The sequence below is a fragment of the Triplophysa dalaica genome, chromosome 8 (genome assembly GCF_015846415.1).
Source record: "Triplophysa dalaica isolate WHDGS20190420 chromosome 8, ASM1584641v1, whole genome shotgun sequence".
Classification (NCBI taxonomy): Eukaryota; Metazoa; Chordata; class Actinopteri; order Cypriniformes; family Nemacheilidae; genus Triplophysa; species Triplophysa dalaica.
In genome coordinates this window covers 23,479,680-23,495,295 of record NC_079549.1, presented here as the reverse complement: position 1 = coordinate 23,495,295, position 15,616 = coordinate 23,479,680, and the positions used below count along the sequence as shown (strand labels likewise).

Genomic DNA, 15,616 nt, shown 5'->3' with positions numbered 1-15,616 from the left:
ATGTTAGTCAGTGATGCCCCAGAAATCTCAGTTGCTACCATTTTCCCAAATATCTTTATTTGTGTTCAACCAAACAAGAACTATACTGGTTTGGAACAACTAAATGTTGACAGTATGTTTACTTTTGGGCGGTATCCCTTTAAGAAAATGAGAAATATTTTTGCTAATGGACCTCTTATCTTCTCTTTCAAACGAAGCGAATATGGTGTGTGGTCAGACAGTTATCTCGGAGGAAAAGAAAATGTAAAATTTACACTTAAAATCTCATTAGAAAAGAAAGGAGTGTTTTCTCCGGACGTGGATACTAATGCTGCTGGCGGTGGAGATATTGAAATGACGGGCAGCTCTAATGTTCTCCTAATTACAGCCGACACAAAATCACTGGAGACCAAAGCGGTGTCCATAAAACTTCTCTCTTTTCCACAGAAACACTCTTGTGAGTTTACGATCTGAATTTATGAGGACTCGTGTTCATTAAGCATTAGTGCATGTTTAAAATTCAATAAACATATTGCTCACGTTAAATGGATGTAGCACTTTTCCGTTTCAAATTTTATGTCATCCAAACAAAAAAACTAAGTAAATAAAGAAATTTGCTAAAGAAAACCTGATCTAAAGATCTGTTCAGTCCTAGTCACCTATAGTTCAATGGCACTGAATTGTTGTCATAACAAAAACAGAAAATACACAGAGTTCTCACAGATGATGTAAGTGATGAGTTTATTCTTTTGGCTTCAAGAACTGACCCAATATCTTGCATGCAGTTAACTCACATACTACAAGCATGATGCATAAAAAAGCTACCGATTTCTGATGGATGATACTTTGATATTTGTTTTATATAAATTCGTAATATACCTATACTTATTTTGCTCAATACATGACATGGACACATTCACATGGAGCGAATAAATCGTACAACTGTGTTGTGTGATAGTGAACCTATATTCAGACTCCTTTAAGAAACAAAACCGATACATATATAAACAAAAATGTAAACAAATACAGAAGTTCTGATGTCGTGCCATCCCAAACTCTCAACTCAATTCCTGACATCATAAGGATCGATCTGCATAAGGATCGTGTCAAGCAAAATGTCTTCTGATAAAAGAGAAAAGTACAGAACTAGAATAACATTGAATATGTTACACATGAAAATGGTGCAACAAAAGTGCATAGACACAAAAACAAAATGCATAATACAAATCAAATGGTAATATTTGACATTTCAGTATAAACACAATGAAAATGTTTACACTCCCCAGATCATTTCATTGATAAGATAGTTTGGTCATTTGTAAATGATCTTAATGCAGATGCATAACTTTTCACATTCTCCATATAGATTATAATCCATCATTTATAGAAATTATACAACAAACTGCATATGCCTACAAAATATTAACACACGTTCATAATCGTTCAGAGAGAAACATTTGAACTACATCCTTAGTAAAAGACGAAAGATTTGTAAAACAAGGTTCAGAATAGCCACACCACACAATGTGATCTGGGAATGATTCATTGAAGATTTTGCATGAGCAACGTCGAGTAAAGAAGAGTGAAATATAACATAACTCATGAGGTTGGCAGGGATGTTTGCAAATCAAGGGAAAGCACATGAACGAATGGCTTTCTATCACGTTCAAAGACACCTGAGAGGGAGTCAGCCATTCTGAGAGGGATTACAGATGAACATTCATGCAGTTACATTTCTAGTGACGAACAGGGAATTGACCACTTTTGTTGGATAACTTTCGAAAAAAAATGGCGCATAAATTCAAATCCAATCCCTGAATTTAGGGTACATTTCCATAACAACTACGTATGTGTGTTTTGAATTTTCACATACAGACAACATTGTTGTGAAAACGATCTCAGTTCACGCGGATCTGCATAGAAAACTTAAATGGCTGTATTATGCATTCCAGGCCAGTAGTTGGCGACGTCACTTTGTAAAGAAACACCAAGCACATTCACGTTCTTTTAAAGAGTAGTGAACATGTTATGTGCATAACATAGCAGTTTTCACAAATTTGTGTTGTAGTTTATGTAGAGATGATTACAGTATTATTTTACAAAACTTGAAACAAGTTTTCAAAATGAAGTATTATTACGCCATTCAAATAGTCCTGTACAGTAAATGAACAGCAAAAAAGCAGAAAGAGTTTTTGGTTCTTAAAAACAATATGTAAACAAACTCTAATGCGTGAAGATGCATAATTAGATTTATAAATGCAACATTATGAAACAAAAAACTTTTTATAGTTTTACATATTTTTCAGCATGAATTACCGTACACACATTACACCGCACAGTGTTTTCAGAAGCACTTTGTTTTGCCGATTCAACATCTTGTGGGATTCAATTCAAAATTCCAATTCATGAATTGAGGAGAACAAAATGAATTCTGAATTTTGTCTGAGCCCGGGCAACACAACACTCTCCAGAAATTGCACAAAAAACGTGACCGAATACAAAACTTTTTTAAAACATATTAAACAAGAGATTGCATTGAAATGCAAGACACTGGGTGTAACCCTGAAACGTACAGCACGGACACGCTACACAAACTTTTCAACAGCATTTGGTCCATTGCCATATGGAGCCAGCGAGTGAAACGGCAGCTTCACTGCCCAACTCAGTCACTCACAGCTCTGAAAATAGGCACAAAGTTCAAGTATGCTCAGGCAAGATGGCATAGAAACACGCGCCAAATGGCAACCACCATCACATATAATCTTTTGAAGATGTAAACATAAAGAATGTCAATTTCAATCAGTCTTGCCGTTATCCTTACCCTTGACTTCCTTTTCGCGTTTGTCTTTCTTGTATTTGTTTTTGTTCTCCGGCGTTGCGCTTTCGTATGATGGGGGAGATGACGTGGAAGGCGTCAGGTCTGAATTTTCAGTGTTATCGTTACAATTCTCATTGTCCTTAGACTCATTTCTTGGGACCTTTCCATTTTGTTTTTTTGTCTCTATGTGCATATTACCCATCTTCCGTATGCCAAGCCTCACCTTGTGCTTCCTGAAGGCTCTCTGGATCACAGCGGCTGACGTATCCTCATGCTTTCTGCGGAGGGTGGTGGTGATGGGTTCGTACGACACCTTGGAGGGGTTGGAGGCCATGAAGCGTTCTTCCATTTGTCCACGAAGGATATCCATTTCGCCCCCTTCACCGAGAACACGTTTGGTGAATGCGAACAAAATATCCAGACAGTGGATTCTTTCTCCGTTCACCATTGGTAAATCCATGCACATCAGCCGTAATCTGTTGGGTTTGGGAATACGCAATGGGGGGTCCAGCGCATCCGCAAAATCGGACAACTTGTTGTACTCCACAAACTGGGTTGCTTTAGGATCGAATTTCTCCCAAACCTCATAAAAGCGATCAAAGTCGTCTTCGCTTAAAGGATCTGCACTCTCCTCGGTAGCCACGCTAAAGTTCTCCAAAATCACGGCGATGTACATGTTCACTACGACCAGAAAACATATAATGATGTAGCTGACGAAGAAGGAAATGCCGACCATAGGGTTTCCGCAGTCGCCCACAACTGTGCCGTCACTGAAGGTTTTCTTCGGGTCGCAGTCGGGGGGTTGGGTGTTGAGCATCGGCGCCAGAAGACCGTCCCAGCCCGCCGACGTGGTGATCTGAAACAAACACAGCATGCTGTTGCCGAACGTCTCAAAGTTGAACATGTCGTCAATGCCGTCCGACTTCTTGACATAGGCGAAGCTGGACATGCCGAAGATGGAGTAGATGAACATGACAAGGAAGAGCAGTAGTCCGATGTTGAACAAGGCAGGAAGTGACATCATCAGAGCAAATAAAAGAGTCCGTATTCCCTTGGCACTTCTGATGAGACGCAGCACGCGACCGATCCTGGCAAGGCGTATTACGCGAAACAAGGTCGGTGAGACAAAGTACTTTGCGATGAGTTCCGAAAGAAACATTCCTGAAAGGACAAATTATTGTAGTTAAACAACAGGTACACTAAACATAAACAAATCCCAATATTATCTTCTCATGACCGAGAAATGGATAAAAAATCATGTATTGTAAGGTCTATGCTGACAACTACTAGCATCAGTGATAGTCTTTCTCATACACTTACCAACTATAGACAGAATGACCACGACAAAGTCGAATACATTCCAGCCGATGGTGAAGTAGTACTGTCGTAGCGAGATCATCTTCAGCACACATTCACCACTAAACAGCCCTATAAAGACAATATTGATCCAGTAGAGAACCAAGGTTTTCTCTTTTGACTGATCGTGTGATTCCACCATCATGGTGACCATGTTGAGCCATATAAGAACCATGATGAAAATGTCAAAGGCCTGATTGGTCACAAGGTCAAAGACAAATCCTTGAATCTTGTTCTGGAATAAATGTGGGATCAGATGTGTATTTCTCAAGAGATGTACGAACTGATAATGAAATAAGTTCAAAAGGTTGCTTACCGTTGGTCTCGGAATGGGTTTTTGAGGTTTTTTGGAGCCAAGCTTTTTCATTGCATTGTAATATTTCTTCTGCTCTTCTGTCATGAAAATGTCCTGACCTCCAAAGTAAAGAAACAACACAGAGACGTCATTTTAGAAGGAACACTATACATCGTTTTATTTAGGATTTGTAGGAACTACAATGATTTTAATGTGAATTTGAGTAAGTTCATAAAAATGTATTAACTGAAATGTGGGCTGTTTCTTTGTTGACACCATATCCTCAAAGCTGGCATGGACTCCATAAATGATCAAATAAACGTGCAAAACCCACGTGATCCCTATGTGATTCTTTGATCTTGCGTTTCAACAAAAGCAAGAAACTCTTACCATTCACACAAAAGAGCTGAAACGGTCAATGTCACAGATTTGCTTAAAGAAAATTTTTTTATGTTGCACAGTCAAGTCACATACTTTTAGACCACACTGTACAGAAGTTCTACAGCTGACACGCCTACATCCAAACAACAGACACAACCACCTCCAGAGAACAGACATGCCCACATCCAGACAACGGACACAACCACATGATTTCCAGAAAACTGACATGCCCACATCACATCAACCCACATCTGGTGAAAACACGGCCACATAAAGAAAACAGATACGCCAGCCTATACCAAAGACCAAAGAGTCCAACATTCAGCAAACAGAGATGCCTACATCCTGACAACAGACATGCCCACATCAAGTCATCAAATATGACCACCTAAATGAAGAGCTCTTTTCCAAAACGCATTAAACGCAAAATTTAAATGCAAAAAAAATGTAATCTTCATGAAAACTATTCAAAGGGATTTATAGCATTTTGTTATCCACTGCATGAAATGAAAGACATCCTATGGAGATTATTTAGAAACAAACAAACGTCCAACTGTCAATCTAAAGTTTATTTAGATACTTATCTTTTTCTTCTGCTGGTTGAAGTTGTCAATAATGACACCAATGAAGAGGTTTAATGTGAAAAAACCTCCAAGGATGATGAAGATTACGAAAAACAGGTACATATACAGATTAGATTCATACTCCGGCTGCTCCTTGACCTACAGGAATAAAACAAATCACTATGATGTCTATAAAATACATCTGTGATCAAATGCTTTATGTTTGATGGAGCCGTTTAAAAAAGATCATCCAAAATTCACTTACACTGCGTGAGTCCACAGCCGCATACATAATGGGCATCCAGCCTTTAAAAGTGGCCTAAAAACAGATCAAAACAATAGTCAATTTTAAATAAAACCTCTGAAGATCACAAGTGAGTCTATTCTTAAAGTTCTTTACAAATCTTAACAAAATGACCATACCCAATTTAAGGAAAAAATTAATAAACAAATGTTTTAGGTTTTCTATACAATTTCGAAGCATCATTGGGTATTCATCAATACATCAGTATATGTTGGGCTGCCTTTAAATTGTGACTAAAAATGAAAGTAAATAAATAAATGGTTTAGTCCTTTTAAGAGACATGGGATGGAAGGGGATGAGAAAGAATAAATTACCAGATCAGAACACTATCATATACTGTTGAGGTCACTTACCACCTGCAGAAGGGCCAGATATCCATTTCCCACGTTATCAAAGTTAATCTTAACATTTCTCCAGAGGATATCCCCGGTTTCATTCATGTTGTTACAGTCCGTTTCATCTTTGACTATTGAAAGGGGAAGCCGTTCATTTGAGGTTGTGTTCACGCATTGATAAAATTTTCCGGCGAAGAAGTTGACACCCACAATGCTAAAAATCAGCCAGAAGATGAGACACACCAGCAGAACGTTCATAATGGAGGGGATGGCGCCCAGCAGAGCATTCACCACCACCTGTGTCCACAAAAACATCACGAACGTATCACATAATTAATCAGAATACAACTATACATACATTGTATATATATATTCAGTTTATCTGCAAAATTCAGAATTTTACCCAGTTTATAATTCATGTGTGCGAATTGAACCCAACTGAATTTACGGAGTTAAAACTCAAGAGAGAATTTGATTGGACAAATAATTCAAAATGTAAGTCTAAATGTCAAATTACCAAAACGTTTACATTAAGGAAACACCAGCAAATCACTTCAACACTAACAACTTCAATTAAACAACTCAACTAAAGCTCTGTGTCTAAATAACATGCACAAATACATCAAATATATCAAACACTAATGATGATGTATATGAAAACATTTGTATTAATTCTGGAACAAAAACTACACTTAGCAGCTCTATGTTTTGTTTCATTTGCACTTTGATTCTACATCCTTGATTTAACCTCAAAATTCAATTCTGCATCCAGATTGCATCTCAATAAAAAATTCCCATTTGAAAAGCATCCCGCTTTATATCTCAACTTGGACATTAATGCAGTTATGTAAAGATGTGTTGTGCAAATGAAGAAACAACCCATCAATGACAACCAAATGCATGTTACATACAGACCAAAGAAAGAGAGAGAGAGTGAGGAAGAAGAGAGACAGCGTGAGGGGAAACCATCATAACATCAGTGTGGGAAACGAACACATGCGTTCAGTCAATACCAGCACAATCCACACCCATCAGATTATCATATAAAACTGCCTGTACATTACAGCTGAGCATTAACTAAACACCGGACAAAACCTTTCCCGGTCGCACATTACATCACCTCACATCACTACAACACAGTATATTTTATAAACCAAGAAGCAAACAAATGATAATTGGAAACGGTGGGGCAAACAGTGTGATGCTTATTGATCCAGTGTTTTAAAGACATCTGAATGGAAAATATACCTGTGATGTCATACTGGGTCACGAGTACGCCTGTGTTTAAACAATAACAGTGTCAAAACATTTTCTAATTGATAGAAATGTTAATTAACCCAACAATATTTGACTGAATATCCTCTCAAAAAAAAGATGTGACATTACAGAGGTTAGTTACAAAGACCTCATTCAAGCATGCATCATATTACTACAGATAATTTAATACTTTAGTTTTAAAAATCATTTAATAATTAATCTTAATAAATAATTAATAATGGAAAATGGAGAGATCCTTAGTTAATTTATTTAATATTATTATATTAATATTATTAATATTTTTATTCTGAAAATGTAAAAACATCTGATGCAAGGAGATATCCCTAAAAACGATAAAAAATAAAAGAATCAATAATTGTTTATAGACTTCTAAAGAGGATATTTCTCTGATATTTCATGGTTATTCTTGACCCTGGAAATTGTGTCTATAGATGTTCTGTGCGTTTGATATTAGAGATTTCATGACCTGAGATCTTACCCTCATTCCCTCAAAACGTGACAAAGCTCGGAGAGGTCTGAAGGCCCGAAGGGTTCGGAGAGATTTGATGGCGCCTAAGTCGGAGAACTCAAGGGCGTTGGCCACCAGACTGATCAGAGAAACCTACACACACACACACAGACAAAAATGTAATCACTGTAGGAGATAAGCAGGGATGTGTGCGCTCCTTCCGCACATTTCTCGTTGCGGTTTCTCTTGGGAAAATGGCTTTTCCAATGCATAAATGGCCATTTCACTCACTCCGTTTCTGTCAAACATCATCTCTCCAACATCAGACACACACTGTCCCAGACACTCACCAAATGTACAGACACTGTTAACAGATGCATCGCAAGTTACTGCATGTGGTAAAAGATAAAACTTTAATTTATTTACAAATTTATAGGAAGACTTCACCTCCAAACAAAAAGTGCTCATTAATAACTCATTTTTACCCCATTGTGATTGAAACACAGACATTTTCTTTGTCACTGTCCAGGAATAAAGTTGTTTCTGTTTTAAGGGGAACTGTTCCTTTAAGACTCTGGCGCACACAGTTAGTCAGATGATGTCATATTTATGAAACGAAGCACCTACATCAACAATAATGAAGTCCAGCCAGCACCACGCATTGGTGAAGTATTTGACAAATCCATATGCGACCCATTTCAACAGCATCTCAAGGATGAAGATGTACGTGAAAATTTTGTCCGCATACTCCAAAATGATCTTAATATTTTTCTGTGAGTTGAGATAAACGTCCTCAAACGCCTGCAAAACAAATGCAAAATATTACACAGAATGGCTCTCTAGCATGTCCATTGAGACTTCATATTCTTCTTTTAAATTCGTTATATAATTCATTGTCAAAATTGCATTAATGTCACAAAACAAATAAAAAGTCAATCCACTGAAAAAACATTTGGTAATGGATGTCTCATGAAATATACAATTGCACCAATGGAGTCACTTAGTCCATCCTTTTTTTCATTTTTTATTTTAAGCAAATAAAACCGGAAAAAAAATATATATATTCAAATATTTTCAGCATTTGTCCTACCAGAGCGCCACTGCTGAGCAGAATCATGAAGATGATAAAGGTCTCAAACCAGCTGTGTTCCACTATCCTGAAGCATGCTTGTCTCAGCATCCACCAGGTCTTCCAGAAGCCCTTTTCAACATTCACCTGACAGCACGGGCACCTCTGGACACACCCTGCAGTACAAAAGTATTGTTGCCTTTCAATACGCAAATACATTGACACACTTTTCAATTTTCATCTGCAAGAATCATGGTATGAATGATTGTAACCAAGAACATGGCTTTTATAACAGTTTTATGGCTTTTTAGGACCCATTGAAACAGCCAGAATGGCCCTAGTCAAAAATCCCTTGTATGATATTCTGAAGATAAGATGAAAAACATCACCAGCTGTAAAGCAGGCTTCTGGATCTGTAGATTGATCCGGCTCAACCTCTAAAGACCCTTCTCCATCTCTAGCATGTCCAAAGTATCTGAGATCTACCGTACTGCCCTCAGAAGAGCTTGCATCCACATCATCCAACTTCTGCAAAAAAAGCACAACACAACACATGTGACTATAGCAACGTGAAGAAGACGGCAACGTCCGTCAATCACTTTGTCTCGGTCATTAAACAATCGTCAGAAATGAAGCTTGAGTCACTTCACAAGCTTACATGTCTTTTCGATTTACTTTCTAGAACAAGCATCTGAGCAATTAAACATACACAGGGCTCTCAAGCATTTCAACCCTTTCACACGCCACACCTTGTATTTCTCACGCAGAGAAATATCCATGATAACGCCCACCAAGTTGCGTCGATGAATCAATTGAGTTCCCAATTAAGTTCAGAAGGCCCTGCTACGCACCAGCTCATCAATTGAAAATATATAGATACCGAACAGCCAATCAGAAAACAGCATTGCTGTATCCGGGTAAGATTTAGATATTCCAATTGTAGCTCAGTGGTGAGAGCATTGCGTTAACAATTCAAGGTTGTGGGTTCGATCCCAAGGGATTCCACATACATATGTATAAATGTATAGGATATTGCAATATAAGTCGCTTTGGATAAAACCCAAATGGATAAATATATAAATGTTCGCCTTGAAGGATCAGCTTCCTAATGTTGTGTTCCCACCGAACGCGAATGAAGCGTTAAGCGCGGTTGATTTACATGTCAAGTCAATGTAAAGACGCGGTAGGAGATTGTGCGGTGCGATTCGCGCGAATGAGGCACTGTGAATTAAGTGTTTGGGGCCTTTGATGCGCGTAACAAGTGGGGCGTAACAATTGCGCGAGTTGAAAGATCTGAACTTTGACGAAAATTCGCGCCGCATGAACCGATCAGGAGCTTGTTCTTGTGACGTCATAGCGAGCGAAGGCAGAAATTCAAAACAACAATGGAGGACAAAATCATCGTTGCTGTATGTGGATACCCGGAGCTGTACGATACATCTTTCTTTTTTTTAGCGAAACAGGATTTTACAGGAATAAAACGGATTTCGCTCGGAATTAAGTGAGTGAGGAGGTCGGACAATCTGGTAAATTCTAAAAAACGCTCTTTAGACGCGAATTCACGTCTGTAGTGAAGTGAATGTCAAGCACGAATGAAGCGAGTAAACTCAAAATTTTCCAGCATCCAACTACGCACGAAAAGCGCGATTCATTCGCACAGGCCGCGTTCGGTGGGAACGTTCTAATAAAAGGTGGCCAGGTCAGAGGAGGAGACTGTGGAGTAGACGGTAGTGGATGCAGTGGAGGAGACAGCTAGGGTGTCAGTAAAGGATGAGTCTGTGGAAGAGACTGTGGAGGATACCATAGAGAAGACAGTGGGATTACGTTTCTTTAAGAAGGAGTGGTCAACCCGATTGGCCTTTCATCATAATGGGAGCCACCAACCCCTGTGCTGACACCTAGAATAAACAACACTAACCATTATCTCTCTCACACACACACAAACCTGCACTAAGAAATGCTGATTTAAATAAATAAAAAATATTTGTACGAATTTATGTATCATATTTTCAGATCAGAAAAAGAAGTCAAGTGTGAACACCACAGCACAGCGCTCCCTCGTTTTCTAACCGAAAGTAAATACACACATTCACACTCAGCTTTAAATGGCAGATAATGGGATCTGAAGGCAGATATTTCATTGCTTCTCTGACCCCTCTCCCATAAAGGCTCCGATTACATACACCTTGACGTAATCCTCAAAGCACTTACTGGAATTACCTCAACCTGACAGAAACTCGACGCTGTTATCACAAATCTTGATGGCCCCCCATGATGTCATAAACAAACATCTCGATACTGGGGTGAACTGTCATCACTGGTGGAGACAAACAGTGATGTTATTTGGCCATTTTTCTGGCAGGTTAAAAAAGTGTGATAAACATCCAGGTCGCGCATCTCCAGGTTATCGTTCCAACCCCTTCAAACAGCAGACAACCTTACCTCATTTTCTTCCACGGGGTCCGAAGAGAGACTGCTGAAGTCTTCAGTGTTCAGGCAGACAAAATCAGACTCCTCTTCAGCTATCGGGACACTGACGGTCAAACTCGGGTTGCTGATAATATGCTCGGTTTCCTTGTCAATGTCTATCAGTGAGGTTTTTGGAAACAACTCCAATGAGGTGTGATCGTTCAGTTGCCCGTCTGCTTCTTTCTTTTGCTTCTTTCTCTTCACACAGCCGCTACGGCAGAAACGGCGCAGACTGACTTTGATGACGGTGAACGCTGTCTTGATTCGACCGACAGCTATCTGCAGGTTGTTTTTCTCGACTTCGTCTTCAGAGACAGCGAGATTGTCGGCACTGAAGGAGCTGAGCAGCAGAGCGAGGAACAGGTTCAGAACCTGCAAGGAAAACAGACGTGATGGAAACCAATGACAGTCAGTGTACGACTTTGTGAAAGAGGAAGCAAAAGTGTTGCATTTATGGAAAGAAACATGAAGGAGTGTGTCTGTTCGACTAGCTGCACAACATTAATGCTTTTGCTCTGAAACAGGTTTCTCCAAACACACAATACTCATGTTCTTATTCATATAACCAGACCACACGTACCACCAGATTTCCGATCACCATGACCATCATGAAAACGATTAAACACATGGGCGGTCCCGCCACCTCCATGCAGTCCCACATGGTCTCGATCCACTCGCCGCAGAGCACCCTGAAGACGATCAGGAACGAGTGGAAGAAATCGGACATGTGCCAGCGAGGAAGAGTGCAGTCGCTGGAGATCTTACACACGCAGTCACGATAGCTCTTTCCAAACAGCTGCGTTCCAACCACGGCGAAGATGAAGACGATGATGGCCAGCACCAGCGTCAGATTGCTCAGGGCGCCCAGCGAGTTGCCGATGATTTTGATGAGCATGTTGAGAGTCGGCCAGGACTTGGCTAGTTTGAAAATCCTCAACTGTAACAATAAACAGGATCAACAATTAAGTATTTTATTGCTGGCACGTAATACTTTTACAGCTAATCTGACCCGAAAAGAATTATCTCATAAATAAAAAAACCTCACGTCATCCATTTATGAGTTTCTTTTTTCAGTTGAACACGAAGATTTCAATAACAATATTCACTTTATTTACAGCCTGTATATACACTGTAGGTCCCAGTTTGTTAAAGCTTGGAAAAGCACAAACGTCCATCATTAAGGTCATCCAAACCAATCCAGATATAGAGATGTTGCCCTGCCATCATACGCGCATGCACTTGGGTTAAATGTTAAGGGGACTCGAGGAAAAAGAGTCGTCAAAATTATAAAACAAACCACTTTAGATTCAAGACAGGCGAAAAAAATCGCAAAAAATATTGTACATTTACATTTATCAGACGCTTTTATCCAGCTTAAATTGCTTTAACCAATACATATATACTTAAGTATATGCAATCCACTGAGATCGAACCCACAACCTTATGTTGTTAACGCAACGCTCTTACCACTGAGCTACATGAAAGCTTGTAAGACTTATGTTCAAATTTTATATTTGCCACCATGGCATTAAACGCAACCTTATGTTGAACGAAATCAAGTCCTGCCCCCAAATTTAAGCTCATATTACAAATTGTTTCACTCGGATATACGCCACGATACGGAAGAAAAAACAAAATATACCAAAAACATATATATCAATATATATCAATAATCGTGATTGCGCTTCTCAATTATTCCGGCAGTTTTCTCAATTCACACTCACCAGTCGAAACGGCCTGAGAAACCCCTTTCCAGGCAAGACTTTGGCGAGGCAAACCTCCAGAAGACTCAGAGAGACTATGATGCTGTCAAAGATGTTCCAGCCTTCCTGGAAATACATGTACGGGTCCAAAGCAATGATCTTCAAAATCATTTCTGCGGTAAAGATGACTATAAACACCTGTAGCCAAGGAGAAGTTTGCAATTATTTTTGGAAACAAATGAGTATGATTAAAGCATTTTACTGTTACATGCCGACAGAAATGCTTACCTGGTTCCCGGTCGAAAGGAGGTTGGAAAAACTATTATCCATGGGATAAAACTCCATTGCCATAAACACGGTGTTTATCACAATACAAATGGTGATGAAGAGGTCTGCAAAAGGGTCCATCACAACTGTGTGGACAATATTCTTGATCTTCAGCCAAGTGGGGGAGCAATCCCAGATCATGTAGTTCTCTGCAAACTCGTAGCTCCAATACACACACTTCTGCTTCCACACTTGCATGGCTGCCACGTTCAAAACAGGAAGAGAGAAGCAGAAAATATTTAAAGCCGAATACTTTAGGAATATTTCATTATCAATTATTTGATTCGTATTTAGTATGTCGCTTCTCAATTTTCTAGTGTTCAGTATCAACTCATGTTGAATGAAAACAGTCCTCAAAAACAGTTGACTGCATGCCACAGAATAAAAGAATAGCGTACAGGTTAAGGACAAAAAGGAGGAGAATAAACAACATCAGAAGATTTTCGGTGAACTATTCTTTCGATTCTTTGCCTTACAGTCAGAGGGATTGTTGGAACCACTGGCCACGCTCAGTGCTCTCTTCCGGGCTGACTGGTCATGTAATAAAGCTCGTGCGAGTCGCTGCGAGTTGCATCTTCCTCTGTATTCTTCATCTGTATCTGCCTGTTAAAAGACGAGCAATCAAAAGATTTTCACACATTTTACTTCACTTCCTGGTTCACTGCATTTTAAAGGGATAGTTCACCAAAAATAAGAAATTCTATCATCATTTCCTCCCCCTCTTGTCATTTCTAACCTGTATTAATTGCTTTCTTCTGCAGAACACAAAAAAGGTATTTTGAAAAATTTCAACTGGCCCCTTGCTTGCATTGGTTTTGTGTCCATACAAAAAAAAAGTGAATGGGTGCCACAGCTGTGGCATATCTTCTTTTGTGTTCAACACAAGAAAAAAAGGCATAGAGGTTTGAAATGACAAAAGGGTGAGTAAACGAGGCTAGAATTTTCATTTTTGGGTGACTATCACTTTAAGGGCATCATGTCTAAAGGACGTGCCGCCTTCTGATCCAAAATGTAATGCATGGTTATTCAAATCTTCTCCTTTTCCTCATTAAACACACCTGAGCAAGCTATGTAAGGCTTTTATTACTGTAATCGTGATGTATAAAGAGCTAATGAACGATGTATGTTTGATTTGGAGAACATTGGAATGACATGCTTGAAGCACATGCTTCACTAAACACAGAACTTGAAACACTTGTGGAATGGAGAAAAAGTGACAACTGTAACTGTCTTTGTGTTTTTCCAGGCTAACCATCAAGTGCTTCATGTTTTGTCTTTTTACACCATGCACCTTGTTGGTTTTGTAAAGTCGCATGATGAGAATGATCACAGATACATGCTTTGACATGCCTTCAGAAATTTGACTTCGATAGATCACTCGATAATCAAAGTAGACACGTCACAAAATTTGAAGGATGTGTAAAATTGAAGCATCTGTAATTCACAGTATTTGGTCAGTTTGATTTGTCCAAGGTAATGCCTCAATTGTTCACACATGTCCCACCGCAATCATTCAAAAACAATCTACAGATTCCAATGGGGGTTTTAAATAATAAAATAATGAAATATAAAGAAAAATATTAAATGTACAAGGCCAAACAAAGAGAAAACGCTCCAAAGAAAGTCTACAGCACAGACACCACGTCACACGGCAAGCAAGGTTTGTGCACGGAAACGTTTCCCCCTTACACAGAAGTCTCCAAACATGGCTCTTTTTCTGGACATCTCTGGCGTTAGCAGTCCAGAGGGGGAGTTGGGCATGGACGAGTCCCCAGACACCATCACTATGCTGTTGCTGTCGACCACGTAGCGCATCTTTCCGTTAGAGGGAAGCAGCACACGTGGAGTCAGGCTGCCTTTGCTATCATTGCTGTACAGACGTTCAGAACGAGGCGGAAGAAAAGGCGAGTCCCTCCGGCTGTCCGTCTCCCCGCACACGCTCCGCTCGTCGTCCGCATAGTTGTTTTCGGAACGCACGCGGCCACGGAAGCTGAAGACGCTAGATTTGCTGTCACGCCGTATGGGAAAGACCGAATCTTGAACGCTTAAGGGGGACTGGAGAGATACACAAGCCTCAAGAACAATTTAACATAGTAATGCTGAATATTATGAACTAAGGTGATGAAGAATAAGGAATACAAATGCACAGCACGGTCTTAAAGAAGGAATCTTTGTGTATTCCAAGACAGTGGAAAAGAAAGTTGTGCAGGTGATCATAAAGGGAGGAAGTTTCACATATCTAATGCTGAGAACACAACTTAACTCATTTCAAACCATCCAATTGGAGCAAA

The 15,616-nt window shown here is 39.5% G+C and overlaps 1 protein-coding gene across 1 annotated transcript in view; it reads right to left on the bottom strand.

The window, feature by feature from the left end:
* Nucleotides 1–750: 750 nt before the first annotated feature.
* scn1laa (sodium channel, voltage-gated, type I-like, alpha) overlaps nucleotides 751–15,616 on the bottom strand; it is a 28,006-nt gene continuing 13,140 nt past the window's right edge. Inside the window, exons 12-27 of the mRNA XM_056754342.1 lie at nucleotides 15,015–15,380; nucleotides 13,802–13,928; nucleotides 13,287–13,525; nucleotides 13,020–13,196; nucleotides 11,876–12,232; nucleotides 11,269–11,667; nucleotides 9,216–9,354; nucleotides 8,848–9,002; nucleotides 8,385–8,558; nucleotides 7,788–7,910; nucleotides 6,050–6,328; nucleotides 5,658–5,711; nucleotides 5,414–5,551; nucleotides 4,470–4,574; nucleotides 4,118–4,388; nucleotides 751–3,958 (exon numbers count right to left, since the gene is read on the bottom strand). Of these exons, the coding sequence (XP_056610320.1) occupies nucleotides 2,775–3,958; nucleotides 4,118–4,388; nucleotides 4,470–4,574; nucleotides 5,414–5,551; nucleotides 5,658–5,711; nucleotides 6,050–6,328; nucleotides 7,788–7,910; nucleotides 8,385–8,558; nucleotides 8,848–9,002; nucleotides 9,216–9,354; nucleotides 11,269–11,667; nucleotides 11,876–12,232; nucleotides 13,020–13,196; nucleotides 13,287–13,525; nucleotides 13,802–13,928; nucleotides 15,015–15,380 (4,287 nt within the window). The 3' untranslated portion in view covers nucleotides 751–2,774. The remainder of the gene's footprint in view (nucleotides 3,959–4,117; nucleotides 4,389–4,469; nucleotides 4,575–5,413; nucleotides 5,552–5,657; nucleotides 5,712–6,049; nucleotides 6,329–7,787; nucleotides 7,911–8,384; nucleotides 8,559–8,847; nucleotides 9,003–9,215; nucleotides 9,355–11,268; nucleotides 11,668–11,875; nucleotides 12,233–13,019; nucleotides 13,197–13,286; nucleotides 13,526–13,801; nucleotides 13,929–15,014; nucleotides 15,381–15,616) is intronic.